The sequence below is a fragment of the Strigops habroptila genome, chromosome 5 (genome assembly GCF_004027225.2).
Source record: "Strigops habroptila isolate Jane chromosome 5, bStrHab1.2.pri, whole genome shotgun sequence".
Taxonomy (NCBI): domain Eukaryota; kingdom Metazoa; phylum Chordata; class Aves; order Psittaciformes; family Psittacidae; genus Strigops; species Strigops habroptila.
The window spans coordinates 12,574,506-12,601,708 of NC_044281.2; the positions used below are offsets into that span (position 1 = coordinate 12,574,506).

The window sequence follows — 27,203 nt, forward strand, 5'->3', positions numbered from 1 at the left end:
TGCTCGCGGCGCCAGAGCCGAATACTCCCCTTGGTTGTGGAACTGGGCCTCAGCATTACTTTGTGCCCCTTGGTTTCTGTTTTGGGTTTGTTTTGGGGTTGGTTTTGGGTGGTTTTTTTGAGTATATTCTGAAATCTCTTATCCTGGAAGAGCCCCTATCAGTCAAACTTTAAACGAAAAAATAGGAACTTCATAATCCTTCTTGCTTATTTTATGTGATTTTCTTTCGTGGGTATATTGCAAAACGTGAATGGGAAACGCTAATCCATCATTCTTCTGCGTTTCATGTTCTGTCTGCTAATGTCCTGCTAGCTCTACCTGTAAATACTAAAGTGAGCCGCGGCAAGCCTAGGGAGCAGGTACGTCTTGGGCCCTGTGTGTGTTAGTACTTAGCATCAGGTTGTTTTACTGGAATAGGGATTGATTGATTGTTTCTTTGCTTTAGGACTCTGTTGGGTTTTTTTACCGTGATGTTTTACAAGTGCATGAAGTGGTAGAGAGTTCTAAAAACACTGTAGCAGTAAGCTGAGCAGTGGATGTGCAGGTTGTGAGCCAGCAGCGTTTCTTTCTGTAGTAGTGCTGGCAAAGAGAGCCAGCCCAGTGTACCCTCAGTACAGAGCTGGGGAAGAAAGGTTAAAGACGGCTAGTAAACGCAGCGCATGTACAGAGGGATTCCAATGCTTGGAGTGAAAATCTCTTTCCAAGAATGGCAGCAACACAGACTTGAAAACTCTTTTAAAGGAATTAGTGCTGGATCTTGCTTCAGTTTGATTTGACAATGAAATTACTATGTACAGCTGGTGTACATGCAACTTGCCCCTGTTTTCTTAATTTTTTTTTAATCTTTTTTTTAACTCAATTGAAGTCATTTACTCTAAATTCTCAGTTGTCATTGTCATGGTTTAAGCCCAGCCGGTAATTCAGAACCACACAGCTGCTCAATCACTTCCCCCCCCCACTTCCTCCTCCCCCTGCTCCCAGAGGGATGGGGAGGAGAATCAAAAGAATGTAACTCCCACAGGTTGAGATAAGAACAGTCCAGTAACTAAGGTATAATGCAAAACCACGACTGCTACCACCAATAACAATAATGATAAGGGAAATAACTTGGGGAGAAAATACAATTGCTCACCACCCGCCGACCCAGCCTGACCCAAGCAGCGATCTGGGCCTTCTGGGTAGCTCCCCCCAGTTTATATACTGGGCATGACGTGCTGTGGTATGGAATACCCCTTTGGCCAGTTTGGGTCAGGTGTCCTGTCTCTGCTTCCTCCCAGCTTCCTGTGCCCCTCCTCATTGGCAGAGCATGAGGCTGAAAAGTCCTTGATCTGAGTAAGCATCACTTAGCAACAACTGAAAACATCGGTGTGTTATCATTGTTGTTCTCAGGCTGAAGTTGAAAGCACAGCAGTGCACCAGCTACTAAGAAGGAGAAAAATGACTGCTACGGCTGAACCCAGGACAGTCATAATTCAGTTTGAACCTGGATTATATAAACTTGTTTAGGCAGGAATCAGTACAACTTTAGTTATCCTGCTAAATGTAGTTCATTAAAGCATCTAGATAGGGTTTTAAAGTAGCTAAACAAATTTAAAGTCTGATTTACTGTGAAGTCATTTAATTTCTGTGTATAGCTAACAGGCTGAGATCTGAACCTTTTGGATAGCATCTGAAATGAAGAGAGTGTAACAACACATGGGATTTCATATGAGTAGAGAAGGAATATGAAGAATTATTGAGCTATGGGAGAGCAAGTACAGGAAAAAGCAATGGGACATTTTTTTTGTGCACAGGATCTGACTTGTGACTTAAGGACAGGACACGATTCAGGGTTCCTAGGTTCTGTCAAACCTTGTTTTCATAATCGGGCATCTGCACTCAGGGATTATATTTTCTGTATGCCTCTGAGCACAAAAATGCAACAGTCTCTTCTCTGTGCTCCTACGTGCTATGGTATCCTTTGTGGCTTATTGCTGAGCTGCCCTCTCAGATGCTTCAAAGGCTTTGGATTGAGAGATTCTGTCCCTGCTCCACTTCCCTGACTTTTTCTTGTGCTCCCTCATGTAGAAGGCTTTGCCGCTTCCAGCTGCTCTAAACAAAAGAGTAAAGACCTACCTGCCCATTTGGGCAGAAGGCGCATAAGCACCTTTTTACCTATATAATCTTCCACAGGCAGAAAAGAACTGCCTAGGCTATGTGGAAGAAGTTTGTGTAATGGAAGGGTGATTAGTCTCTATTATAAACTTCAGTAAGATTGAGTTGCTTGTGCAGAGCCTAAACTGAGTGCTGAATGCTGTTAGGTTTTAGTTCACGTACTTATAAGGGAGTCTTTACAGTTTTCCTATGCCAAATGTGAAATACCGTCTGGTAGCAAGATATGACTGGGACTAGTTGGGTGTTCCACAGCTTCATGGTGTGGAACCTTCTTGGGTGTTAGCCTTGTAACAGAGGAACACCTCCCTGCTACAGCCAGAAAAGAATGAACCCTTGGACTGCAGATGAAGGAGTAAGCGTGAACCACTGTGCTCTCTCCACTGAGAGCTGTAATAAGTAACTGCAGGGACTCTTTCCACCTACAATGGAGAGAAGCAAAGATCTGAACATGGGAGATGTTTGAAAGAAACAATAGAACTTACGGAGCTCTTGAGGTCACGTAGCCTAGCTTTCTGCTTGGAGCGGGGCTGACTTCAAGTTTAGACTGGGTTGTTCAGAGCTTCTGCCAAATCTGGTCTTTGTGTTTGGAGAAGGAAACAAGTTTCAAATTTATTTAAAAAGAAACTCCCCTTCTGCAGAGAATTTCATCCAAACAGGTGTCGGATGAAATCTTATTACAAGGATTATTATATTGAAGATTAAAGTATTACCAGTGTTTGCTTTCTGCTTTCAGGCAGGGAGACTGTTGGTTCCAGCAACATGGAGGATAATGTCAGCTTGAAGTTCTATCAGCAGCTTCTGCTCATTGACGAAAGTCTGGTGGCTGAAGATGTAGCAGCTTTAAAATTTCTCTGTACTGACTTTCTCCCGTTCAAAAAACTAGAAGGGGTGAAGTCAGCAGTGGACATCTTTCAGCTTCTTATGGCTGAAGAATATCTGAATGAGAAAGATACTTTCCTACTAGCTGAACTCTTATACAGAATTAGATGTCATTCCTTGCTCAAGAAACTTGGTTATACCAAAGAGAAAGTGCAAGAATGTCTGCGTGAGAAAGGAAAAGTGTCTCCATACAGGTAAGCTTGCAGCGGGATTCTGCTTTCTCCATTACTTCCATCTACACCACACTGTTTCCCTATCCATTTTTAAATTCTCAGATAGATTTAGTTTCTATACCATATTCTGTTCTGCTTTTATCTTACTGGATCTCTGCTACAGGCAGATGCTGTATGAATTGTCAGAGAACATTACTGATGAGACGTTGAAGGATATCATATTCCTCCTGAAAAACTCTCTTCCAAAGCGACGGATAATTCTGGTACGTGAAGAGAGACAAATATGTATATGGTGAGAAGGGAAGAAGCAGGGGGGAAATAGGAGGAAAAGAATGAAAAGTATTTGGCAGAATAGGGCATAATCTGCAGCTAGGCTGGTCAGTATTTATAGGGTTAGCAAGGAGGATGCTGTTGACACATAAGTATGGAATTTGGTGGTTTGTGCCAAGGTCAGTCACTGAGAGTCCATAGTTCACAGATCGTAAAAGGGCGGCAAATCAAATCTTCACCCTGCTTGAGCCATCTGCAAAGGAAATTCATGTCCATATATTATTGGTACCATTTCAGAGCAATGAAGCCTTCTTAAAGCCAAGAGTCATTAATATGGTTTGGATGAATCTGTTTGAACAAGACCATACCAAATAACAATACAACCAGTAGCTTTCCATGGAGCAATATTTCCACCTCCTACAGTGGTGTAAAACTGGCTCTTTGGACCTTGTTGGTAGGAAGCAAAGCAGATACTAGTGTAGGTTTAAGTTCTAAGGAACAATAACCATATTCTGTATTTTGTTCTCTCTTTTTGGCTGTCAGTCTGCTCTGGAATTGCTGATTTTATTGGAAAAACAGGGCCTTTTAACTGAAAACAATGTACAGATACTGGAGGAAATCTGTATGAATGTTTCGCCTAATCTCCTGGAAATAGTAAACTGCTACAAAAGGGCAAAAGGTGAGAGATTCAGAGTCGGGGAGTACGTTTGCTAAAATGCAGGAAGCACTAGAAGGGTTTGGGCAACTGAACCTGAAGGTCCTATGTTTGGATTGCTGGAACAGGAGCTAGAGAGGGATCACGCATCTTCACGCACAAATTTGGCATAACAGTCCCTAGCTTGTTTTACTTCTTACCTGAATTCCAGTAGGGACATGCTGGAATATCTGAGGCCCCATAGAGCAGTCCAGCACATACAGAACAGGCTGGAAAACTGAAAATCTATTTATAGTTCTGTTGCACTTCTCCATTTCCCCATGAATAGTGTTGAAATGATGATGACTGTCCCGTAAAAGGCACTTTGTGGTTTATGAATGTACACTGTGACAAGGCAGTTGCCTGCTAATAAGCTAGCGGAGCAAACTGTATCTGCATGTGTGTCTGAAGTGGTAGGCTTTGTTATTAAATGTGTGATATGTGCTATCAGGGGTTATACTGCAGTTTGTAATATTCCTTTATTTAGCATCCTGTGGAGTGACTATAAGCATATTGGGGAAAATGTTCTATTTGTTTAAGCACTGGGAAGCAAGTTCTGGGAAATACAAAGCTACTTGCACCCCAGTAGGTGCAACAGCACTCAGTGTTTCATGAGTTCCATTCCCGCATGCTTTCTGAGCGTGTTTCAAGGTTGCTTTCTATTTTAATATATCTCTCAGTAAGCATCGATACACATTTGCTTAATGAGCAGATTCATACTAGTTTAACTAAAAGGCATTTGGCTTCTCTCATTTTGTCTTTTTCTACTCTTAGTGTCTCTGCCTCAGCAGGAGAACACCATGCCCATTGAGGAATCTTCACTGTCTCACACTGGAGGCATCAAAGTATTCACTTTCTCAGAGGTACACTGCAGTACATACTGCTAGCTTGGGTTTTAGTGGTTTAGGAGGTTGGGGGTTTTCTTGCCTTTATTTTGAAACCATACTGGCTGTGGTTTTGTTAAGCTTCTTACTTTGTTTAGGAACAGAACAAGCATATTTTTTTAGCATGTAAGAAATACAGTTGCATATAGTATCAAATAGTGGAAGCCAAAAATACTATCTGTCATGTGCAGTTGAGGGGGGAGGAATGATGTTAGGAAGAGAGATGAGTGAGAGAAAAACCTAGACAGGGGCCTTCTAGAGAATGGGTTAGTCAGTTGGTGCTGTGTCGTGGTTTAACCCCAGCCAGCAACTAAGTACCACGCAGCCACTTGCTCCCTCCTCTCCCCCTCACCCTGTGGAATGGGGAGGAGAATATGGAAAAGGTAAAACCCATAGGTTGAGATAAGAACAGTTTAATAATTGAAATAAATGAAAATAAAATAACAATAATAACAGGAAAAAGAGAGAGGAATAAAACCTGAGAAAAACTACTGATGTACAATACAATTGCTCACCACCTGCTGACTGATGCCCAGCCTGTTCCCGAGCCAGAACTCCCCAGCCAACTCCCCCCAGTTTATATAGTGAACTTGATGTTCTAGGGTATGGAATACCCCTTTGGCTGGTTCAGGTCAGCTGTCCTGGCTGTGCTCCCTCCCAGCTTCTTGTGTCCCTTCTCACTGGCAGAACATGGGAAACTGAAAAGTCCTTGACTTAAGCTCAGCATTACTACTCCCAGTTTTATAGTTTACCAGTCCTTAATCAGTTAAACCCCTCCTGCAGCATGAGGAATCGCATTGGGAAACTTGCCAGGGCTAAAACTGATCTCTTTTTTGGGGAAAAGGAGTGGAAAGGAGGGAGTTTCAGTCCAGCTGTGGATGGGAAAAACCAGTGATCTTTCTAAGGATACTTCCCAGCAGTGAAGTTCTAGTAGACAAGAGCTGAGGAAAATGAGCTATTTCATATTAGAAGGGTTTGCATTACTGCTGCTTTGAGCTGTACTTGCTTTATGTGTCCCCAGGGTTTGGGGAAGCCTCCATGCATGGCACTTGGCACAGCAAGAAAGTAAATGTAGTTTTATTAAGAAAGCATAGATTTGAAAGAGTTTTAAAAGAATAAGTGACTGTTTCCCTAATCCTGATGATTGTGTTTGACTTTTCGTTCAAATAACAAGAGCTTATACTTTTTTTTTCCATGCTGTATAATAAACCATTGACACTTACTGTTAGAAGGTGTTTCTAGTTACAACAATTTATAGAATTCTATGAACTCTATATATTGTTATAGCACCATGTTGGGACCTTTATTTTGTTTATAGTGACTGCGTATACCTATAGTGAGAGGATCATTTGGAAGTGAAAGAAAAGTCTTTGCTGTTTCCCTTTATCCTTAAGAAAAAAGATAGTTGTTTCCAGCTTTGTGAGATTTGCTGTAATTGGGAAGTCTTTTGTAATTTCATTATTAAATGCTTTGCTGTTCTTAGGAATTTAGTATTTTTCCTACTCTCTACTTAAAAAGCTTTGTATTAAGCCTATTTTGCTAAAATTGCTATGAAAACTTGTTACGTATAATAATAATTTTTAACATGATATTCCCCCTACTCAAAATATAGGAGACCTCAATCAAATCAGTCGGTTTTAATATCAATGGTAAGAACTTCTGAAAATATATTTAGTTTTTATTTTCTTTGTTTAATGTTGTCTTCTTGGAAGGCTCTTTTGCTTCCTGTGCATATAGATTTGAGGCATTTCAGTTCTTATATAAAAGAGGCAAGAGAAAATTGGCAAATCCTGTCGTATTTTGTCAGTCATTTACTAGGAACTAATGCGTTTTCTGGGAAGTGAAATAATGGCTGGTCTGATTAGACGCAAAAAGATTATTTCTTTCCTGAAAACAAAAAACAAGTTTTCTGTTTAAATATCCCTGGGAGGACAAGAGAATGGGACACTCTGACTGTTTATAAAACTGTGATGTTAATTTTTTGGGTGCAGGATTTTACCTCTAACTCTTTTTGCTGTGTAGATCGTTATGTTGTTGAGCTTGGGAGTGTTGCATGTTAAAGATGGATGGTTTTGAGTGCATTAAATAGTTTATGATTTGTACAAAAGGAGACAAGCATTTTAGGGCATTCAGAAGGAGAAGTACATAAAGCAGCAATAAATAAAATTACATTTTTGGATCAGATCTCCGAAAAGATTCTGTACAAATAACAGTGAGTAGTTTGCATCCATCTTTGTGACTCCACGTCAAATAGACCAGCTGCAAAGTGTAACAGTACAACATCTATCAACTCTTGCCGTCTTTCAAGCTCTGTCAGTGCAGCCTTGCTCTGAAAATCAGTCTGAGAGTTATCAGTGATTCAGGAACAAAACAAAACAAAGCAAATCTGGAGTGGGAGCTTCAGTAGTAACACTGCAGATCCTTCTTACAAGACAGTTTATTTCTAAGCTGATTTCCAAATGAAAAATTAATTTGAATGTCTCAGAGTCTATCTTTACACCGTGGATATTTTTGTTCCACAATACCCATACAAATAGAAACCTTGCCTTTGTCACAAAAATAATATGTATATAATAAAAATAACTGGAGGCATGTTCAGATTAGGTCCTTTGAACATGATGATGCTATCTTACATTACGGAATTACTCCTTTCAATGAAATGATATTTCAAATACAAAAAATACTGTATTATAACTCCTTTTTGCTACATTCACCAGTATTGGATTTCTCTTCATAAATACCTGTGCTGTTTTGGTTTTTGGTTTGGTTTTTTTTCCCTAGATAACAAAGCAGCTTGTCTTACACAAGGCTTCTCTGAAATGAACCTGGAGCTGCCTGGAGAACTCAGCAATGCAGAAAATAAATCCAAGGTTTGAGACAATCTCTTAAATCCTTCTCTTTTTGAATACGTGGGTGTGTGAGGTCTAGATGTGTAATGACATTTATCATGCAAGGACATGTGAGATGTCTGTGTGTCTCATGAAGTTTTTTGAATAGTCTGATCAACTGGAATGTTTCAGAGAATATTTTAACCTTGGAGACCAGAAACTTACCAATATTGGAAGCTGTGGTGGAGGCAAAACAGATATAATAGCTTTGGCATTATCCACACATCAGTGCACTGCTTATCTTCCTGCTACAGGCAAAACGTTTGGCATTTTCTCATGTTGTGCATTTTGGAGATGGCAGCAGAATGTGCAAGACACAGACAAACATAGCTTCACAGTTCTCTTTCTAAATCTGGCTTAGAAAAAGCTTCAGGGCATCTTGAAATTAAAAGTCACAAGGGGTAGCACCTTCTCACCTTGTGAGAAGAGTAAAAGAAGGCAAGAGTTTTTAGTAAGCTACTGCAGGCATATATCAATCTTCCTCAGTAAAACAGAGGTCTTGGTACAGCAGAAAATACTTCTTTTGTGAGATCCCTTCTTAGAAGCCTTGTGTACACTCTTTAACCTTGTACAGTTAGTGTAACCGCTGAATTCTCCCTCTGGCTTTTTTCTCTGGCATGGGTATTGAGGAACCAAGTTGCTGTGTTTGTTTATAGCTGTTTAATTTTTTGAAGTTCTGTGCTGTAACATATCTTTTCATCAACTGATTTTCAGACTGCTGTAGCAAAGGTGCTTGCTGCTGTTGAAGGAGCTTGGAGTGCTGCCTTTATTTTGTTCTACTAAAATGCACAAAAGCAGCTGTGTGTTGCTCTTTAGTGAGCAGAAAGGAGCTGGAGTGGTGAAAGTTTTTTATTTCAGCCCGAGGTTGTACTTGAAGAGATGGTACCTGAAGTTTTGGTGACTTTTCAGTTTTTAAAATGTTCTTTCTTAAGAGTGGGAGGTAACTTCTAAGTCTTAGCAAAACTGGTAGTGTGGCAGGTTTATGCACTTCCAAGATCTCTGTTCTGCTTGTATCCCTTTCCAGTTGATCAGTATGAACCACCAGCTCCATGTATTCATTGCTGCTTTTGAAAAAACAACTCAGATGTCTAACATTGTATAGGTTCATTGTGAACCCTCTGCCATCTGAAGTTAAAACATTGTCATGACCTTGGAAACAGTTGGGGACTTCTGTCCCCATCACCAGTTCAGATTGCGGAGTTTGGCTGCTGAATCCTCCCTTTTCCATACAGATGACCAACCCAGCTGCCAAACCCTTCCTCTACAGTTTGATGGCATGGTGACAGTGTGTGCTCAAGGCTTCACCCGTGTCTTTTCACACAAGGAAGCATCATTGACTTGCAGCTTTTCAAAAGTAACAGAGTCTTAGGTGCTTCTAATTTTTGGATGCCAATTTTGGGACATATTAAGGAAATAGGAGTAAGTTGAATAAATTAATTGAGGCTGTAAGCTTTTTTCCTCTCCTTTCTACAGAAGATGACAAGCTACAAAATGGATGGGCCACACAGAGGATTGTGTCTTGTCATTAATAATGTTACATTCGATAAGTCTCTTAATGAAAGGAGGGGTTCTTCCAAGGATGCTGGTAAGTTACTGAAGTGAGATTTTTGGAAGATTAGTCTCTGTTTTCCCATGTGAGTTGATTGTCTAATAATGCTCTATTTTTTATTGTCTATCTTTTAGTTAATATTCTTAAAGAGTAGAATGTTTGATATAAGTTAAATTGTCATTTGTGTATCCTAGGCGAGAAAGGGTTAAAGGAAAAGTAACCACAGTTTCTGATGCAGTTAGATCATTCTTGAATAATTTTGAGAATCTCTTTACTTACCCTTTATCTATAGCTATAATAAAGAACTAAAACTAAAGTAAGCCATCATTTTACATAATATAATGCGAAATTCCATAATCACACAACTCTGTGCATACTTCTTGTTTTATTCCATTCCTTTTATTTATCTGTTGTGTATGAAACTCTAACATGAGTTTCACTAAACTGCAACTGGAAAATGAAATGTGAGGAAGGTTTTGAAAGCTCTAAACTGAAGCTTGGGTGGTGGGATTCCTCATGTTTTCAGGTGTCATTTGTGAGCTCACTTAGTATGTCATTATACATTGTAAAATGTCATTACTTTTTCTAGAAAACCCAGGAACTCTGAGCTGATGCCATCTTTTTTTTATTCCAGTTAACCTTTAGTTGATACTAGCATAAGGATGAATCTGCAGAAGATGTAAGGTCTTTCCTGGTTCAGATTAGTTTGCATAGTGATTTCATAAAGTTGTTTACTAGTGCCTGAGTTTTTCCTTTTGTCTTTTTTTTTTAATTACAGAGGAACTGAAGCGAGTATTCGCATGGCTTGGTCTAGATGTGATGATTTACACAGATCTGACTTCTCAGGAGATTAAAGAACTCATGCGAACTTCGCAGCATTTTGAAGGTCACAAAGACAGCGACTGTTTTATATGTTGTATTCTATCTCATGGAGAGTCAGGAGCAGTCTATGGGAAAGATGAGGAACTTGTATCAATCCGCACAATCATGTCCCACTTCACTGCAAAACAGTGTCCACAGCTGGCGGAAAAACCTAAACTCTTCTTTATCCAAGCATGCCAGGGTAAAGAGGTACAGTGTGCTGTCTCTGTTCAAGCTGATGCACGAATTCCAGACTCGTCTTCCATGCAACAGATCGTTTCTCCTTCTGAAAGTATTCCTGAAGAGGCTGATTTCCTCTTAGGCATGGCCACAATTGATGGATATGTGTCCTTCCGGCATGTTGAAGAGGGTGCTTGGTATATTCAGGCCCTGTGCAGCAAGCTACAGCTGTTGGTACCAAGGTAAATACTTTGCTTAGCTCTTCCATGAAGAAATGGGAGGAACTTCCCCCCCCCTTTTTTTTTAAGCTCCAAAGGCAAATTCACATGGGAACGCTAACCCATGTTCTGAGGTGGACAAAATTAGTTAAACTGATGATTTGTTTGCTTGCCACTGATAAAGTTAGGTTTGTGGTAGACTGACCCTGGCTGGACACAGGTGCCTACCAAAGCCACTCTATCAGTTGGACAGGTGAGAGAAAGTATAATTAAAAGTGTATAAGTTGAGATAAAGACAGGGAGAAATTGTTCACCAATTACCACCACAGGCAAAACGGACTCAACTTAAGGTGAGATTAGATCTGATTTATTACCAATCAGATCAGAGTAGGATACTGAGAAATGAAACCAGATCTTAATCCCCCACCTCTTTCTTCTCCCTGGGCTTACGTTCAGTCATGAATTCTCTACCTCCTCTCCTGCAGCGGTGCAGGGGGACAGAGAATGGGGATTGTAGTCAGTTCATCATTTTTCTGCTGCTCCTTCCCCCTCAAGGGCAGGACTCCTTACACTCTTCCTCTGCTCCAGTGTGGGATCCTTCCCACAGGAGACAGTCCTCCACAGACTTCTCCAGTGTGAGTCCTTCCCACAGGCTGCAGTTCTTCAGGAACTGTTCCAGCATGGGTCCTTTCCACGGGGTGCAGTCCTTCACGAACAGACTGCTCCAGTGTGGGACCCCCACGTCATCACAAGTCCTGCCAGCAAACCTGCTCCAGCCTGGTCTCCTCTGAACACGGGTCTACAGGTCCTGCCAGGAGCCTGCTCGAGTGCAGGCTTCCCATGGGATCACAGTCTCCGTTGGGCACCCACCTGCTCCGGCATGGGGTCCCCTATGGGCTGCAGGTGGATATCTGCTCCCCCATTAACCTCCATGGGCTGCAGGGGGACAGCCTGCCTCACCTCAGTCTTCACCAGGGGCTGCAGAGGAATCTCGGCTCTGGTGCCTGGAGAACCTCCTCCCCTCTTTCTACACTGATCTTGAAGTGTGCAGAGCTGTTCCTCTCACATATTCTTGCTGCTCTCTCCAGCTGCAATTGCTGCTGCACAGTAGCTCTTTCCCCTTCTTAAATATGTTATCATGGAGATGCTACCACCAGATCAGGTGAGTCTGTCTTGGAGCCAGCTGGCATTGGTTCTATTGGACATGGGAAACTTCTAGCAGCTTCTCACAGAAGCCACCCTTACAGCTCCTCCTCCCTTCCCACTGCCACGTAAACCCAGTAAAACATTAACACTGCTAGTGCCATAGAGACAATCTGGGGGATGTGAAGTTTATTGTAAAATCCTCTAAACGTCCTATCTTTAAGGCAGAAACATCTGTTTCTTGAATGGATTTAGGTAAAAATACTTCATTCCATTATTTTTCTTTAATGGTTGAATCAAGCAAGATGGTAAGAAAATATCTTTTGTTTTTAATATGACTCAAATGAGAACAAAAGAGGAGAAATTTGGAGAAAAGGATATGGTTTTTTGCATTTTAAATATTTATACTGTATCTTCTAAGTGATCTGGGAGGTGTATAATAGAGTGCCATCTGCTCATTAATAAGTATCTTTTATTTTTACTTTTGCTCTCTGTATGTCTGTAGGGGTGAAGATATTTTGTCGATTCTTACCGAAGTTAATGAAGATGTGAGCAGACGTGTTGACCGCTTAGGCACAAAGAAGCAAATGCCCCAACCAGCATATACCTTAAGAAAAAAACTTATATTCCCAATACCTACAAACCCTCCTCCTTCACAGCAATATGGAGGCTTTTAAAATACATCCTTTTATCAGCACATTTCATTTAAATGTAATTCACCACACTACCTGTTTTAAGGCAGTTATCCAGAATCCTGAGGAACTGTTAGCTTCAAGGCAAAGCGTCATAATTTTTTTACCATGCTGTGAAACTGGAGGAGACACAATTAAAACAATCCATGTGCTAGCTAATTACATCATCTATATATTCAATGTTATCAGGGTTGGGAGAAGCATGCTGCACTCATGTTAAATGGTTTTGTACCTGCAAAGACTACAGACAAAAAAGTGTCCTTCTGACAGCAGAAGGATTGCAGGTAGCCTTTCATATTTAAACCAAGATTGTTAATAGTCTGCTTTAGGCTCATTGTGATTTATTTTGCAGGCTAGCAATTTTAAATCCCACCTCTAAATCCACTGGGTATGTTCAGAGAGAAAGACAAAGGTGGGAACAAAGAGGAGAAAGCACAAGTAGTAAGTGGAAAAGGATTTTCATCTTAATTTAAATTACGTTTAACTTAATGGAGAACTAGTTAACTATTGAAATCAGTAATTTGTTCCATGATGCACACTGGTACCATGTAATGGCTAATATAAACCTTGTGTACCAGGATATCTTTCCAAAACTGATTAAAGCCAAGATGCTGCATAGTATTCCCTCTGTGAAACCTTGTGAACTGTCACTTGCCCATCACTTCTGGGAGGAAGAGTTAGGGTAGAAGATTTGCATGCTATGAAATATGACATTCAGCAGTGTATCTGTGTAGGTTTATCAGGTTAACTTTGTTAAGCATTAAATTTTCTGATTATTGTTTCTTGTTTTAAGATCTAAAGTGCAGCCATGTGAGGAACAAGGCTCTTTGATTAAGCTTCCAATAGAGCATTTTGTGAGTTAACTGAAATAACGTCACATTGTTTTGTTATGAGCATTTATTATGGATGCCTGTTCCCTTCCTGTTTGTTACTGCATTAAATTCATACTTCTGTTTGAGAACTTGAAGAGGTAAAAATTATGTACTGTGGTAAGCCTTATCTTTGTTTCTGACTGGCCCCTGTACTTTTGGGGACTGCATTAGTGGGTTTTAAATACCTCAGGGTTTAAGTGGAAGTGAAACCTAGTTTATTTCAGCAAAACACTGGTTGTTATAGATGATTAACAGCCATAAGTTAGGGTGGAAAAATTGAAAGAGGGCTGTCTAGTACTGTTGGATGCAATTTTTAGCTTGCACTGTTCAGGATTTTTAGGAGGGGAGTTTTGCATCATACAGAGCATTGAAATGCAGCCAGCTTGCCAAAACATAGTGGTCATTTTTTATCATGATGGTGTGTGACCCGTCACATTTTGAGTCTTCTGAGCTGCCACACTTGAAGTCACATTTGTGCCACAGTTAGAAAATGGTTTACCTTTTAGTAGCACATATAACATACTGTAATAGAATCACAAAGTTTCTGGCTCACAATTACTGTTCAGACTTGGTGCACTCTTGTATGTTTGAGTGACAGCTGAATTTTTATCACTACAGAGTAAACACTGACAACAATTTTGACCTTGTTTTGTGGGTTCTTGTTTTCATTTTTAAGTTTGGTGGACAGAGAACATCATCATGTTGTCTCGCTTCCTCTGTAGAGACTTCTGCCTGGGTAATCTCAAGTTAAATCATAAGTAAGTAAAGGCAGACAGAAGAGTCAAAGCTGACTTCTGCCTTCAGTTCCCTGGGGAGAGGGATCCACACTTGTGAAACATGAAAGACTGGTAAAGTCTCCCTCACTCATAATGTTTGTTCAAACACAGTTTACGCTACCATGATTTATACTTAGTATTCAGTGTCAATATTTTGGTTGTGTGTGCTGAGGGTTGTGTTTATATGGCTGCACACTAATGTGTGGTACATGCAGCGGTACTCTGTCAGCACGAGCCCAAAGGTGGGGTAAGCTTATTACTGTAACCGCAGCTGCCATTCAGCAATGTTGTTGGATGTTTCTGTGTGAGCTCCTGTGGTGTATTTTAAGATAGCAGTTTGAAAGTCTTGGGGAAAGTGAGTGGGTTTTATACAACTTAGATATTAATTGTTCCTTGCTGTCCACAGTATACACCTTCAGTGTAACTGTGGTAATGCAGAACTGTGCCAGAAAGAAATCAGCCTAAAACAAACAAACAGATGTGGTTAGTTTTCTTTTATACAGAAGCATATGCACTTGTGGATGCTCTCCACCTACAGAATTAAAGAAAGGTTGTGACTTGTGCAAGCCTTGTTTTAGACAGACATAAGTGGAACTAGTGTAAAAGTCTGTTTGTGACGTTTGTATCTTGGGTAGATCATGATCTTAAAGTGGGATTTGTTAAATTTACAAGTCTCTGGTATCCAGTCCCTCCTGACTCAGTTTTCGTGCAGGAGTTGTCTATCCTGCCTTGTGCCAGCAGAGGCCACAGTCACTACACTAGTTGAGTAGTCAAGTAGCCTTAGCATTTTGCTTCCTCAAGACCAGCCTTTCTGGAAGAGATGAATTTTTGACAGGCTACTTCACAAAGAATAGCTAGGGTCACCAAGACACTTCTAGAGGAAGTCAGAGGGACAAAACTTGGATGCAGGGGAGCTGAGGAAAATTGGAGAGACTCAGTTAACTTTTGTTACGGGAACATTTTGGGGAATGTTGAGAGAGGAAGAAGAAAGAAGTGAAACAGAAAAGAAAATGAGGAAGAGCAGTGCCAGAAGGACTGGTCCTTGAAACCGCTGGATGATGGGAGAAGCTTACATCTAGAAAGAGCCAGCTTGGGCGTGGTATCGTCCACAAATACTTCACATTGCTGATCACAGCATGCTTCCTCTTTCAAACTGAAACTGGAGTCTTGATTCAGTTAAGACAGAGGAACTGATGCAGGGAGAGAGACGCTGAGGCATGGGATGACACGGAAACAGAACCATTTTGGACCTGAAGATCAGATAGTGCCCCTCTGTGCTGCTCCCAGCCTTTGGATAAAAGGACAACTTGTAGAGTGAAAGAAGTCACGCGTTTTCTGAACTGTTACTAGCACACACTTTTCGGAAGGAATTTGCACACCTCATCATATTGAAGGGTATGTTACAATTTTGAGTTTATAAAGATAGATAGGTTGAAATCAATGACTGATTTGTTTTTCATTGCAAAATTTTAACAGAATTTGTCTCTCCTGGCTGTCTCTTTTCATAATGCTGACTTCACAAGCCTCAGTGTCTGGTAGCTGTACTGATTGCTAATTGTATATTTTCTGCTGCAAGGAAAATACTGGTGGCCGGCAGGTCATACTGGGAACCCTACCATTGGAGGCAGAGTTCTCTACTTCAGAGAGGGTGAAAATGCCAAAAGTTAATTATTATCACTTAAATTCACTTTAAATGGAGAAGTATATTATGTAAATAATTTCAAAGGAATGTTTAGCCTTCTAGTTCCCTGTATTCACTGCTGCTGAATTTGGTACTAATAGATGACTTTTTCATAATTTAGGAAATAATCTTCCATGAAAGTGCATGTTAAAAATAGGCATGTTTAAAAATAGGGTGAGTTGGAGAGGGGCTTCAGAGAAAGGAGGTAAGTAATGGACTAACTTGTGACACAGCAGGACAGTGGGATTGAGATGCTTTTAAATTGAAGATATAATTGATTCACCCTGTGCTCACTGTCTTCTAATTAGAGTTTAGGTATGGGAGCAAATGTTACTGAGCTATGCTGTATGCTAGAAAGTCCAGGCTATGTTGCTTAGTGTGTCCCCTTAAAACAAAAGCAAAAGCTGGTTACTTCTATGGCTTTTTTACCATTTTTTTTCTCATAAGCACTGTAAAAACTTCCTGAAACTGGAATCGGGATAGGTGGAGTAGGAAGCTGCTGCATTAAGATGGTATCTTATTACTTTGTTACAACATACTTTTTGTAAGTCATGTGACAACATAGACCATAGTACAAACTTCAGTCCTTTTCCTGGAATTCTATAGAGACTGCGGCGCTCTCAGTTTTTTCAGAGGTCTTCCACTAGTTCTCCAGCCTGTCCTCCCATGCAAGTGATGTGAAATTATTATTAGTAGTATTAGTATTAAACAGTTTGCTTTTTGTGTCTTTAATTTAGTAAAGTGGGAGAAAAAGAAGCAATTAAACATTGTTTTAGTGTGCTCCCTGTATTTATAGACAGGCTTAAATAGAGCGTGTAGGTGTCACATCTGTTCTAATTGCAATAATTCTGTGGATTTGAAACTCAGAGCCTTTGAGAAATAAAAGTGAAAACTCCCTTTACCAGAAAGACTTACTTTTATAAACACATGCCTTGTATCTTAAACAAAACGCATGATTTATGTGAGGAAGAAGATCATTTCATAAATAGGTACCAAGAAATTATTCTTCTTTCCTGTGCGGGTATAGAAATAACACAGTCAGATCTGAGATCATTGAATTGTGAGGTTAAGCACGTATGATTCATTCAGGTACTAGTGGTTTTGTGGTGATACAGGCTGAATGGTATGGATTCTAGTCTGGTTAAAAGTTCAGTTTGAATGGATTGAAAGAAAACAGTGTTCAGGGGTAGAGCATGAATCACATATGTTTCATCACAACGCATGTTTTGCTATTTTATCAGGTTTTTGGTAGACAAAGGTTTAAGATTCAGTTGTATGTTCACTCTTGTTAACAGAATGCTGACCAAGGGCAGCATGCCACAAAAAGCTGCTTTGCTGTAGAGGGGTCCTTGGAGGAGAGGGTAGTACAATTGTGGGTTTGTTTGGTGTTTTAACAGTAATACTGATTCACTTGTTCAGCTGGGCTACCTTGGAGTTATTAGCGCTGGTACTGAAACATTTGCAGTAACAGTAACTTTAAAATGCCTAACATTCCAGTAGTGTGGGAGTAGGAAGTTTTGATTTGCTGTTCTCAACTTTTCTGTGTCCCAGTGAGTTCAGTGGGACAAGAGACCACTACTGAATGCATTTCCACAGAGCTTCTCTTCAGAGATTCCTATGCGTCTTGGCTCTAAGGCAGAGGGAATAAAGTGACAATTGGTTCTCTTACTAGAGAGGCAGTAGAGGCAGGCCTTTTAAGTGTCAGAATGAGATAGGTGAAAGGCTTGCACTTGGTATTTTCTAACTTTCTCTTGTGCTTGAGTTGCATCCGTAAGCCAAGTTTAATATTTCTGAAGTTGATGGAGGAAGTGGTGGAGAAGGGAGGTCATATTTGATGCTCAGTGAAACGGAACTAGTCTGACAAGAATTCTCCTGTCTTTTTAAAAAGGTTGACACGATCTGTATTTTATTTGAATATTAGAAATTGAGAGCTGGCAACTGAGTTTTACTTAATGCAAATAATCCAAGCAGGAAGAGGTGCTTTAGTTATGCTGACCAAGGTCAGAAACAGCATATAAAGAAAGGAAAAGCCACATAGCTTAGAAGACTTTCTCATGTGGACTCTTACCTTTGTTATGATGTAAAACCTTTACCTCTGTTATGGTGTAAAACCTGTCAGTCTCATTTACCACGTAGTCTGTATTTGAGACTGGCAAGTGGCTCTTGCTCCCAAACAGGATCAAACATAAAAAAACCCAACCAAAACTAAAACAGCAGCTAAGTATCAAACCTAAGATATCAAGACAGCCCCTCTCCACTGAAGTACTTTTGACTGCATGTTATTATTTTGGGCTATTCTAAATGATGTGATACCTTTTATAATCACGTGTTGCACTACTCCTGCTAACAAATCACTTCTGTTTGTGTTTAGATCCAAATCTTGATGTGAAATGTGTACGGACTTCTACAAACTCCTTTTTGACATTTCTGAAGCTTTGGTCGCAGATGAACTTGCGGCTCTGAAGTTCCTCAGCCTGGAGCACATCCCTATGGGGAAGCTGGAAGACATCCAGGATCCCAAGGCCTTCTTTAGAGAGCTGCAGGAGAAAGGCATGATCAAAGCGGATAACCTGTCATTCTTGAAGGAGCTGCTCTACCGGATCAATCGGATTGACCTCCTGGAAACCCAGCTGGACTCTAGCCGACAGAAGATGGAGAAGGAGCTCCAGATCCCAGGCAGGGCAAAGGTGTCAGACTACAGGTAAGCACAGAAGTACTAAACCTTTGCATGCAAAATGTACAACCGTTCTGTTGTGTACTGTCTTGTTTTCTGTCTGCGCTGTTGTCTTATGAATATCCCAGCATAATTGTATTTATTGCAACATCACTATGTGCCATTGTGAGTTTTACATTTTGCAGTTCAAATGTGTAATAGTGGTGTTTAGTTCTCATAACTTTCATAATTAGTCTTTTTCTATTCTTTATTGCCAGGCAACTGCTATATGGAATTGCAGAGGACTTGACTCCAGAAGATGTGAAGTGCGTGAAGTTCCTGCTCCAAAAACAAATACCCAACAGCAAGCTCCAGGATAATGCTGTATGCAAAGTGTTCTTGCTAAAGTGATCTTGCTAAGTTTCTTGAAAGGCTAGTTCAAGAGTTTGCTAGGTCGTGTAAGAAAGGAAAGAGAAAGTAGTCTGCTCTCTCTAAAATCTGTTGTTGAAACAACTGTCATGTTAGCTCATAGGTGCTATGTGAAAGAATGGACCCTTTTTTCCTCATTGTGTTTTTTCTCTGCCCTTTTTTGCTTTCCGTTTCCTATTTTACCACTACCACCTGTCTCCTTAATCTCTTCTTCTTGCAAAATCCCTCATTCTCTTCCTTTCGTCTTTGCTTGGCGTTTATAAGATGTACATCTGCTGTATCTAGGAAGAATGATGTTTACTGGAGGAAAAACTGTTTTGGAGACAGAAAATCAAGTTTTAATGTGAGTTCAACTGTAATTTTTTTGTGTGTCATTGGGTACCTTTGCTCTTCTATTGTAGTTTGGGGTAACAGCATTTTGTTAACTCCCCCACAAAAGTATTAAGAGATTTGATGAGCTTGTTTAATACTTGTATTGTAAATAATGATCAGTGTTATGCAACCTTAGTGATGTGTTTCTTCGGTTGCATTGCATCCCAACCCTTGTTTTAATGAGGTTTGAAGGGGAAAAAAACCCACAGTCTTTAGGTGGTCAGTCTCTGGGAATGAGGATATTATCTTCCGCTTTGTCCAGAAGTGCCTGATACTGCAGTTAATGAAGGTCACTGTATGAGTTTGGGTTATGTGTTTTTTGTTTTACCAGTCAATGTTGAAGGTCTTATTGGAAATGGAAAAAAATGGGTTAATTAAAGAAGATGATGTGGCAATGCTGAAAGATATATTAAAGGAATTTAGAGCTGACATAAAGAAAAAAATTGTTACCTATGAAGAACAAAGAAAAGGTAAATTATTTAATCTGTCGTTTAAGAGTAGAGCTACTCTGTGTGTGAGAGTGTGTGTGAGAGTGTGTGTGTGATTTTTGTGGCTCCATCCTTGGCAGATTAGGAGTCCAGAGGTAAAAGAGAGACCTTAAAGTATCCTAGGATAGGCAGAGTGGCTCTTGGTGCCTGTGGTTTCTGAAGTTTTCTGCTACTTGTAACCATTAGCTAATGTGTAACCATTAACTTTCTGTACTAGATGTGATATTTCAAGGACTTAAGTATATCTGGGCTGTTGCAGCTGAGGTGGTGACTTTTTGCACCACAAGTGGGCCTTCCCTTTTTGGGAAACAGGATGTGTCAACCAACAACAACTGAGACCTACTAAATTTTTCCTCAGAACCGCCTTTCGGATGACTCGGGTCACGTGTTTCCTTAGACACATCAATACAGCCCATGCAATTCCCTGCAGAGATAGCAGCCAGTTTCCCCAGCATGTTTTTGCACTGCTGACCTGTGCTTGTGTCTCTAAAAGAGCAGAAGAAAACTGCCAAGCCCTGTGTCAAGGGAATGGATTTTTAGTTATACTATTATTATTTTGTCCCCCTTGATAAGTAGAAAAAGAACATGTCTTACAGATCTTGATGTACTGACAATTAAATTCCATTTAAATATATATGTTTAACTTGTAAAATTGGGTACTGTGATTTGTTTCCTTGGGCAAAGTCATGGGTTTGATTTCTTCACTTACTTCAGATACTTGTATTCAAGGAAGTGTTCTGTTGCTTTGAGGAGATCTTCTACTATACTGGTATCCTGCATCTTTGGTGTGTCTACCCAAACAGTAGAGCTCTCTGGAGAAGAGACAATGGCATCAGAAGTAAATGAACTAGCTGTAGTGTATCACTGTACAAAAATGTGTCTCCTCTTTTACTTACGTATCCCATAATGGAGATGCTAGTGAATGGCTTGCCTGGGGTGCTTACTCACATTCAGCCCTTTATCCTCTGGATCTTGCTGCCACTAAAAGAGCAGAGAAGAACTAGAATACAGCTCTGCAGAGCTTCAATAACCAGCAGTCTGTGAAACTGGAACCCTGTTTGGCCCAGCTCTGCAAAATGATGGTGTCTCAGTGATGTGGGAACCACTCTCTAGCTCACTCCTTGTACTTTTTTTTTTTTTTTTGAGTGCTGAAATATGCAGAGTAGAAGATTTATGTTTTTAGACCTAAAATGTTCTTCTCCCTTTTAGAAAATGATTCTAAGGAAGAACTCCACTGTCCAGTGTCTGTATCTGTGCATCCAGCAAGAAAAAGAACAGAGAAGGAGACACCACACCTGGTGAGAAATACCTCAAGGTTACCTTTAAAGTATTTATCCAACTTCTGAGAGGGGGAAACATAAATTCTTAAGACTAAGCAGGTGGAAGAGCTGAAAGGGAGGGATTCTGGCTTTATACATAGGCCTTGGAGCAATTCCTATTTTCAAAGCAAGACCAAGCCTTGTTGCTTTGTGAGGACCTGGCTGTCAGCAATCTTTTAGGCAAGAAATGAAGGAGTAGCTGTTGTGTGAAGAAAACCGATGTTAAGAATAATGGAGACTGGGACATTGAAATCCTGGTCAGGATACTTCTGGACAGATGGGAAGGGAACAACAGAATCTGCTACCTCACTAGAAACCCACAGGGACTCTCGGAGGGAATGGTAGGGTGCGGGAACTTTTCCTTTGCACATGCAAACTTATGTTTCTGGATACTAGCTTTCTCTCATGCCAAAATCATATCCTAACCACAGAGTGAAAGGAGAGGGGGGATTCAGGAAGACAAAGCAGATTCCTCTCCCCTGTAGCTAGCTTTTATTTTTAGGCTTTTCCTTTCTTGTATCTTGGCCCTCATGATTTTTTTTGCGCTTGGCCATGGAAAGCTGACAATCTGTGTATAGCATATTTCTCTTTTGGTTGCTTGGCACTGCTTTCTACCTGCTTTCTTTGTTTCTACAGTCTGTGGAATCATATAAGATGAAAAATAACCCTCATGGTTACTGTGTGATTCTTAACAACTACATTTTTAAAAATAAGTGTGAAATCAGAAAAGGGACAATTGAAGATGGAAGTAAGTACTTTTTTTAATCCAATTACTGGTTTGTTTGGTATTCTCCTCTGATAATTCTCTGGAAGTATTATCTTTCCTGTGAAGAAGAATCATGTCCACTGAGTTCCCTTGCCTCCAGAGTAACTGGAGTGACAGTCACTGTAGAAATCAGAAATGTGCCACTTCCAACAGTTCAGCTGATGGCTTAAAAGAAGGAACTGTTTTCTGTTCTAGGTAAAAAGCATCATCCAAATAGTGAAGGAGGGATTACTATTCCACCTTTTCACTTTTTGGCTGTTTTTAATTCTTAGCTATTATGGAGTTAAGTTTTTAAGTAAGTCCTTAAATTCTCTTTAATGCTCAAATGCTACTGCTTTATGATTTTCTTTAAAGAGTCTTAAAGACTCTTCTTGCAAGAGTCACTTTTAAGATGAACAAAAGTTTATCTTAAAGTAAAATCTGTTTCATGAAAGCACACATCACTGGTATTTTAACTCTATCCGGCCTGTCTACAAGCTGCTTGCTTCCCAGCTACTTTCTCACTACCCACACAACCTTTAAGTCTACATTTGATGACAAGTGTGCATAGCATTTGTTAGAGGGTTACTCTCCCTTCCTTCTTGCTGCATTGGTCATTCTCACAGGATGAGGGACCTACTTCACTTAAGATTGGCAGAATTTGTCATTCTAAAGAGTGATCTCCTCTTTAACTTGCTAAGTGTTGTTCTTAAGCATCTGAGATTATTAGGCAATGCACAGTTGAAGTTTGCTTTAACATAGTAAACTTTACTAGTTTGTGCCAATTAATCAGATAATCTGAAACCTGGTTTTGTTTTAGATAGTCTCATGCTTAACCCAGTTGTGTTCATGAAAAAAACAGGCATTTGGATTTTTCTAATCAGATTTGGCAGGCTAAGAGTCAGTTAGGTGAGTTTATTGCTGGGCTCTGAACACTTCTGCTAATATCTGAGCTATCACACAAACACTTATATTTCAGCGTCGTCCTCGTCACTGTTTAACAAGTGCCTTTTGGCTTTTTTTCCCTAGAGGCTGTGAAGAGGGTCTTTGAGTGGCTTCAGTTTGAGACAGTTGAGCACATGGATCTAGAAGCAAAGCAAATATATGAGAAAGTTAAAACATACAGTGAAAAAGATCATAGTAACATGGACTGTTTCACTTGCTTCATTTTTTCCCATGGTGAAAAAGACAAAGTAAAAGGTGTTGATGATCAGTTTGTAAATATTAAAGATTTAGTCTCCTGTTTCAGTGGATCTAATTGCCCTTCTCTTGCTGGCAAACCCAAGCTGTTTTTCATCCAGGCTTGCCAAGGCTTTGTAGATCATCCACCTGTCACAGTAAAAGAAGACCTTTCTGGCCATCTTGAGATGGATGTTACCCCTCTGATTTCCATTCCTGATGAGGCTGATATTCTGGTTGGCATGGCTACAGTGGAACACTACAAGTGCTATCGCTTTACAGACACTGGAAGTGTTTATATACAATGCCTCTGTGAAAAGATGAAGTTGCTTTGCCCACTGTAAGTACTGTTTTTAATCCACGTACATTTGGGGTGCTGCAGGCATACATACTTAAGTGTGCTGTGCTGAAACAGCAATGTTTTGCATTTGTGCTCTGTAATGCTTTTCACCTGCAGTAATTGTTGTGGAACTAGGCATTGCTGTTCTTCTGGAGATGAACCAAAGTATAAGTGACTTCCCGTAGTTCGCCTGTGAAAGAATCTGGGGTGTAATGCTGGAACACTACATATAGACAAGTGTGTGTATGTGTTTTTAATATTTTTTGACTGATAAATGATTTTTCTTCCAGTGAAACCTGAGGAGAGGCAAATTTGTTGAGTGATTACACAGACAAAAAATCAGTGTTCTTTAGTCATAACTTCCATTGTTGCCTCCCTCCCATCCCCATCATAAACTCAGTTCAGAAAATAGAATTTCTCTTCAGACATCACTTTCTCCAGAAGAGGGCGTGGAGAATGCACAGGTTTGGTTCTGTCTCACCTTAGTGTGCTCTTCCGACTAACCAAAGCAGGGCACTGTATTTGTTGGTAAAGCTATGCTACATGGAGGACGCTTTTCCTCCCCCAAACACACTGAATTGAGTGGTCACACAATGGAGTGTGCAGTTTCAGGGGCAGTCAGGGTGAGGGGAAGATACTAGCCTTCCCTGAGATAGCATTTTATTGGAGCAAACATAGATCAGCCTCTTGGCTTAGCTGCAAGTACCATGTATTTCAATGTAATGTTTCTTCATTTTTGTTCAAGCGGCAAGGATCTCCTCACCATCCTGACAGAGGTGAGCAAGGAAGTGGGAAGAAAAGATTTAAATGGATGGAAGCAGATGCCAAAGATAACATCAACCCTACGGAAGCAATTGATCTTCCAAATTCCATAATGTCAGTCAATCAAAATGGAGAAAAATGTGATTCCTAACCGAGTGTATTCTTACCTGGAACGGGCTTTCATGGGGAAAAGAATTTGCAAGTGAAATTATCCTCATCTGTGTAATTAGCCTCAGTCTATCAAGGGGCCATTGGATACCAATTTTCCAATTCCCATGTTTAATCAGTCTCCTGAGACCTGGATTTGCAGCAGTCTGGGAACGCCGCGGAGGAGTACAGATCTGACTTTCTGTCCTGCAGAGCAGTGGAGTCTGTTCAATCTGCACTTCAAATGAGGAAGCACCTGCAACTATAATGATTTTTTTAAGAGTTATTAGATGCAATGGAAGTCCTATTTCTGTCCAAGTTGTAAGACCCTGAAATCTGAAGAACAGATGGATTCAGAATGCTGATCCCTTCCCAGGGAGCATGTGCAAGATTGTAACTGATTTAGCCACAGGTGAATCATTGGCTGTCTCTGGAAGCTGTGTACTTTTTCACAGAACAGAACGTGCTTGTCCAGAAGGACCGAAAAAAAGGAAAGATTATTATGATAATACAAATTTGGTTCTTTTCCTCCAAATATTTGGTTTCCCTTCTTTTTAATTTACTTGGCTAAACAGCATTGCTGTTTAGGTTTTTTAATAGTAAGGGTTCTTGACTTTTTTCTCAGAGCTCTGAGGGGACAGTCTGTTTTGAACAGCTGTTAACCGCTGGAAGGAAGGTCCCACTCCGTTACAGAATTACAGAAGCACGGAATAGTCTGGGTTGGAAGGGACCTTCAAAGGTCATCTAAACCAGTGAGCAGGGACATCCTCAACTAGACCAGGTTGCCCAGAACCACATCCAGCCTGGCCTTGAATGTCTCCAGGGATGGCACATCCACCACCTCTCTGGGCAACCTGTGCCAGTGTTTTACCACCCTCAGTGTAAAGAATTTCTTCCTCGCATCCAGCCTGAATCTCCCCTCTTTTCGTTTAAAACCATCACCCCTCTTCCTGTCACAACAGGACCTGCTAAAACGTCTCTCCCCATCTTTCTTTATAGGCTCCTTTTAAGTACTGAAAGGCCACAGTAAGGTCTCCCTAGAATCTTCTCTTCTCCAAGCTAAATAACCTCAACTCTCTCAGCCTTTCCTCATAGGAGAGTTGCTCCAGCCCTCTGATCATTTTTGTGGCTCTCCTCTGGACCCTCTCCAATAGGTCTGTATCTTTCCGGTACTGAGGAATTCAGAGCTGGATGCAGTACTCCAGGTGGGGTCTCACCAGAGCAGAGTGGCAGAATTAGATCCACTGCTCTGAGATGCCTTCTCCCCCTGGCAACTGACTCCTGTGGACTCTTGTTTCTGTCATAATAAATACTCTTGGTTTTCACATCGCTTTTGTTTGTGGTGTGTTTCTCTTTTGGATGAGCTGGCTGAGAGACAGTCAGCATGACAAACACTTCTACTTCAGCAGAAGTATTTATTTTGCTCATGTTGAAGTATTCGATGGCAGCCACCCAAAGGGGTAGTATATTGCTATCCCTTCATTAGCAGCTGGAGAGGTGGTCAGAGAGAATAAGTTTAAGTTCAGGACTTTCTGATAATGGCAGCTGATGCTGGTGAGGCTATTCTTATCTTGCAGGTGGTGTGTAGGAGCTGTATGGGATTCTAATGGCTATATTCCTTTTGAGTTTATAACATGATAAAAGATGATTTGAGACACTTTGTAATTTCTGCCTTTTTTTTAGATTGTATTTTTTTTTTAAATCCATGTCTACCCATAAAGCAGGAGTTCTTTGCTCACTCCTGTTGTGTTCTTGAAGTGAAACTTTTTTTTCCTAATCCCACACAATGTGCTGGCAGTTGCATTTTGCTCCCCTTACCCTTTCTCATCTTCCAAGTAAAAGGGAGGATGCCCATTCTTAGAATCACAGCCCTGCTCACACAGGTTTTATCAATAATAGATGGACGTATGTAAAGCAGAGTGCTGTTTGTGGCAAGAGTTACCAGAAGTTGTTGCCAGGTATGATACAGTTCTGTGGCTGACATTTGGTTAACCATTTAGCAAATGTGGCAACAATTTATTTACGTTTTTATCATGTTTTCATAAATAAGACCTTGATATGAAGTTAGCAATTAGATTTGGGAATGTTGTTTTATGATAAGGAAATACAGCTTAAATGAAATAACTGCTTCCTCTAGGAGAAACTTGCTGGAAGGTGGCAGGTGTTCCAGTGGTGAAGTTGCGAATCTACAGCATTTCTGTTTTTTCCTATTTCTCTGTTTTCGAGTTCAATACTCTCAGACCAAGTTCTTTCAGATACTCCACCTGAGGAGGAACTGGATGTCAAATTTACTTATTTGGTATATTTGGTGCTACATGGGAATTTGATTTAGTAGAGTGATCCAGAAACATACTGAAATCACAACACAAGCATAATTTAGCAATTGTAATATACAGTTGAATCACAATACAAATGCGATTCTCACTCCCCATCTCTGTCTGCTCACCATGATTGCATGGGATTTTGTTTTACCTGTTAAAATCAGGCCACTTCCATAGCTAACATTATTGCCTGCTGATGAAGACCAACTAGAAGAGAGATAAAACCCTGTCAAAATCCTCTAAAGGACTGCAGGAAGTAACCGTACTGTGAATTTATATGTGGCTTATGCAGAGGTCAAGGAAGGAGAAAACACTTTCAGTTTTATGGTTTTGAGCAAAAGTATGCTCACACACACCCATGGCAGGGTGGCTGATATGTTCTCGCACGGATCTGTGGCCCTTCCACAGGTAAGAAGGAAGTTGGATCTGCAATTTTCTGGCTCTTCTTCCTCTGTAGCACAACTTGGAGAACGGTGATGGGCAATTGCCTTTCCTCTGTGAAGGCCCTCAGCTACAGTTACTTTGCCCGTCCTC

General features: G+C 40.5%; 2 protein-coding genes and 1 long non-coding RNA gene across 7 annotated transcripts in view; 2 read left to right on the forward strand and 1 right to left on the reverse strand.

Annotated features, from left to right (window-relative positions):
- Positions 1 to 5,361, reverse strand: part of LOC115607880 — a 19,736-nt gene extending 14,375 nt beyond the window's left edge. Inside the window, exon 1 of the long non-coding RNA XR_003991380.1 lies at positions 5,144 to 5,361. This is a non-coding gene — a long non-coding RNA (uncharacterized LOC115607880). The remainder of the gene's footprint in view (positions 1 to 5,143) is intronic.
- CASP10 (caspase 10) overlaps positions 1 to 13,860 on the forward strand; it is a 15,876-nt gene extending 2,016 nt beyond the window's left edge. Inside the window, exons 1-10 of one of the 3 annotated variants that reach the window (XM_030485642.2) lie at positions 575 to 645; positions 2,892 to 3,227; positions 3,370 to 3,469; positions 4,020 to 4,155; positions 4,945 to 5,033; positions 6,667 to 6,703; positions 7,836 to 7,924; positions 9,416 to 9,527; positions 10,270 to 10,774; positions 12,399 to 13,860. In XM_030485642.2, coding sequence (XP_030341502.1) covers positions 2,914 to 3,227; positions 3,370 to 3,469; positions 4,020 to 4,155; positions 4,945 to 5,033; positions 6,667 to 6,703; positions 7,836 to 7,924; positions 9,416 to 9,527; positions 10,270 to 10,774; positions 12,399 to 12,570 — 1,554 coding nt within the window. In that variant the 5' untranslated portion in view covers positions 575 to 645; positions 2,892 to 2,913 and the 3' untranslated portion in view covers positions 12,571 to 13,860. Of the gene's footprint in view, positions 1 to 574; positions 646 to 2,891; positions 3,228 to 3,363; positions 3,470 to 4,019; positions 4,156 to 4,944; positions 5,034 to 6,666; positions 6,704 to 7,835; positions 7,925 to 9,415; positions 9,528 to 10,269; positions 10,775 to 12,398 lie in introns of those variants that run through there. The other 2 variants (XM_030485640.1, XM_030485641.1) reach the window with 2 other exon arrangements.
- Positions 13,861 to 15,174: 1,314 nt separating this feature from the next.
- LOC115607876 (caspase-8-like) lies at positions 15,175 to 25,677 on the forward strand. 3 transcript variants are annotated; one of them, XM_030485645.1, is made up of 9 exons: positions 15,282 to 16,060; positions 16,570 to 16,582; positions 18,286 to 18,615; positions 18,846 to 18,951; positions 19,700 to 19,838; positions 21,066 to 21,154; positions 21,812 to 21,923; positions 22,950 to 23,439; positions 24,185 to 25,677. In XM_030485645.1, exons 3-9 carry the CDS (start codon positions 18,305 to 18,307, stop codon positions 24,312 to 24,314), a joined length of 1,377 nt encoding a protein of 458 aa, XP_030341505.1. In that variant the 5' UTR covers positions 15,282 to 16,060; positions 16,570 to 16,582; positions 18,286 to 18,304; the 3' UTR covers positions 24,315 to 25,677. The 3 variants fall into 3 exon arrangements, with proteins under 3 accessions (XP_030341506.1, XP_030341505.1, XP_030341504.1); XM_030485646.2 differs by lacking the exon at positions 16,570 to 16,582 and having other exon boundaries at positions 15,175 to 15,628; XM_030485644.1 differs by lacking the exon at positions 16,570 to 16,582 and having other exon boundaries at positions 15,282 to 16,458.
- The last annotated feature ends 1,526 nt before the right edge of the window (positions 25,678 to 27,203 follow it).

Bases quoted from the DNA above. Each gene is read 5' to 3' on its own strand.
- LOC115607876 (XM_030485646.2), top strand. From the start codon at position 18,305: ATGTGTACGGACTTCTACAAACTCCTTTTTGACATTTCTGAAGCTTTG. The intron at 21,155-21,811 runs GTGAGAAATACC...TTGTTTCTACAG, and splicing joins AGAAGGAGACACCACACCTG to TCTGTGGAATCATATAAGAT. The intron at 23,440-24,184 runs GTAAGTACTGTT...TTTTTGTTCAAG, and splicing joins ATGAAGTTGCTTTGCCCACT to CGGCAAGGATCTCCTCACCA.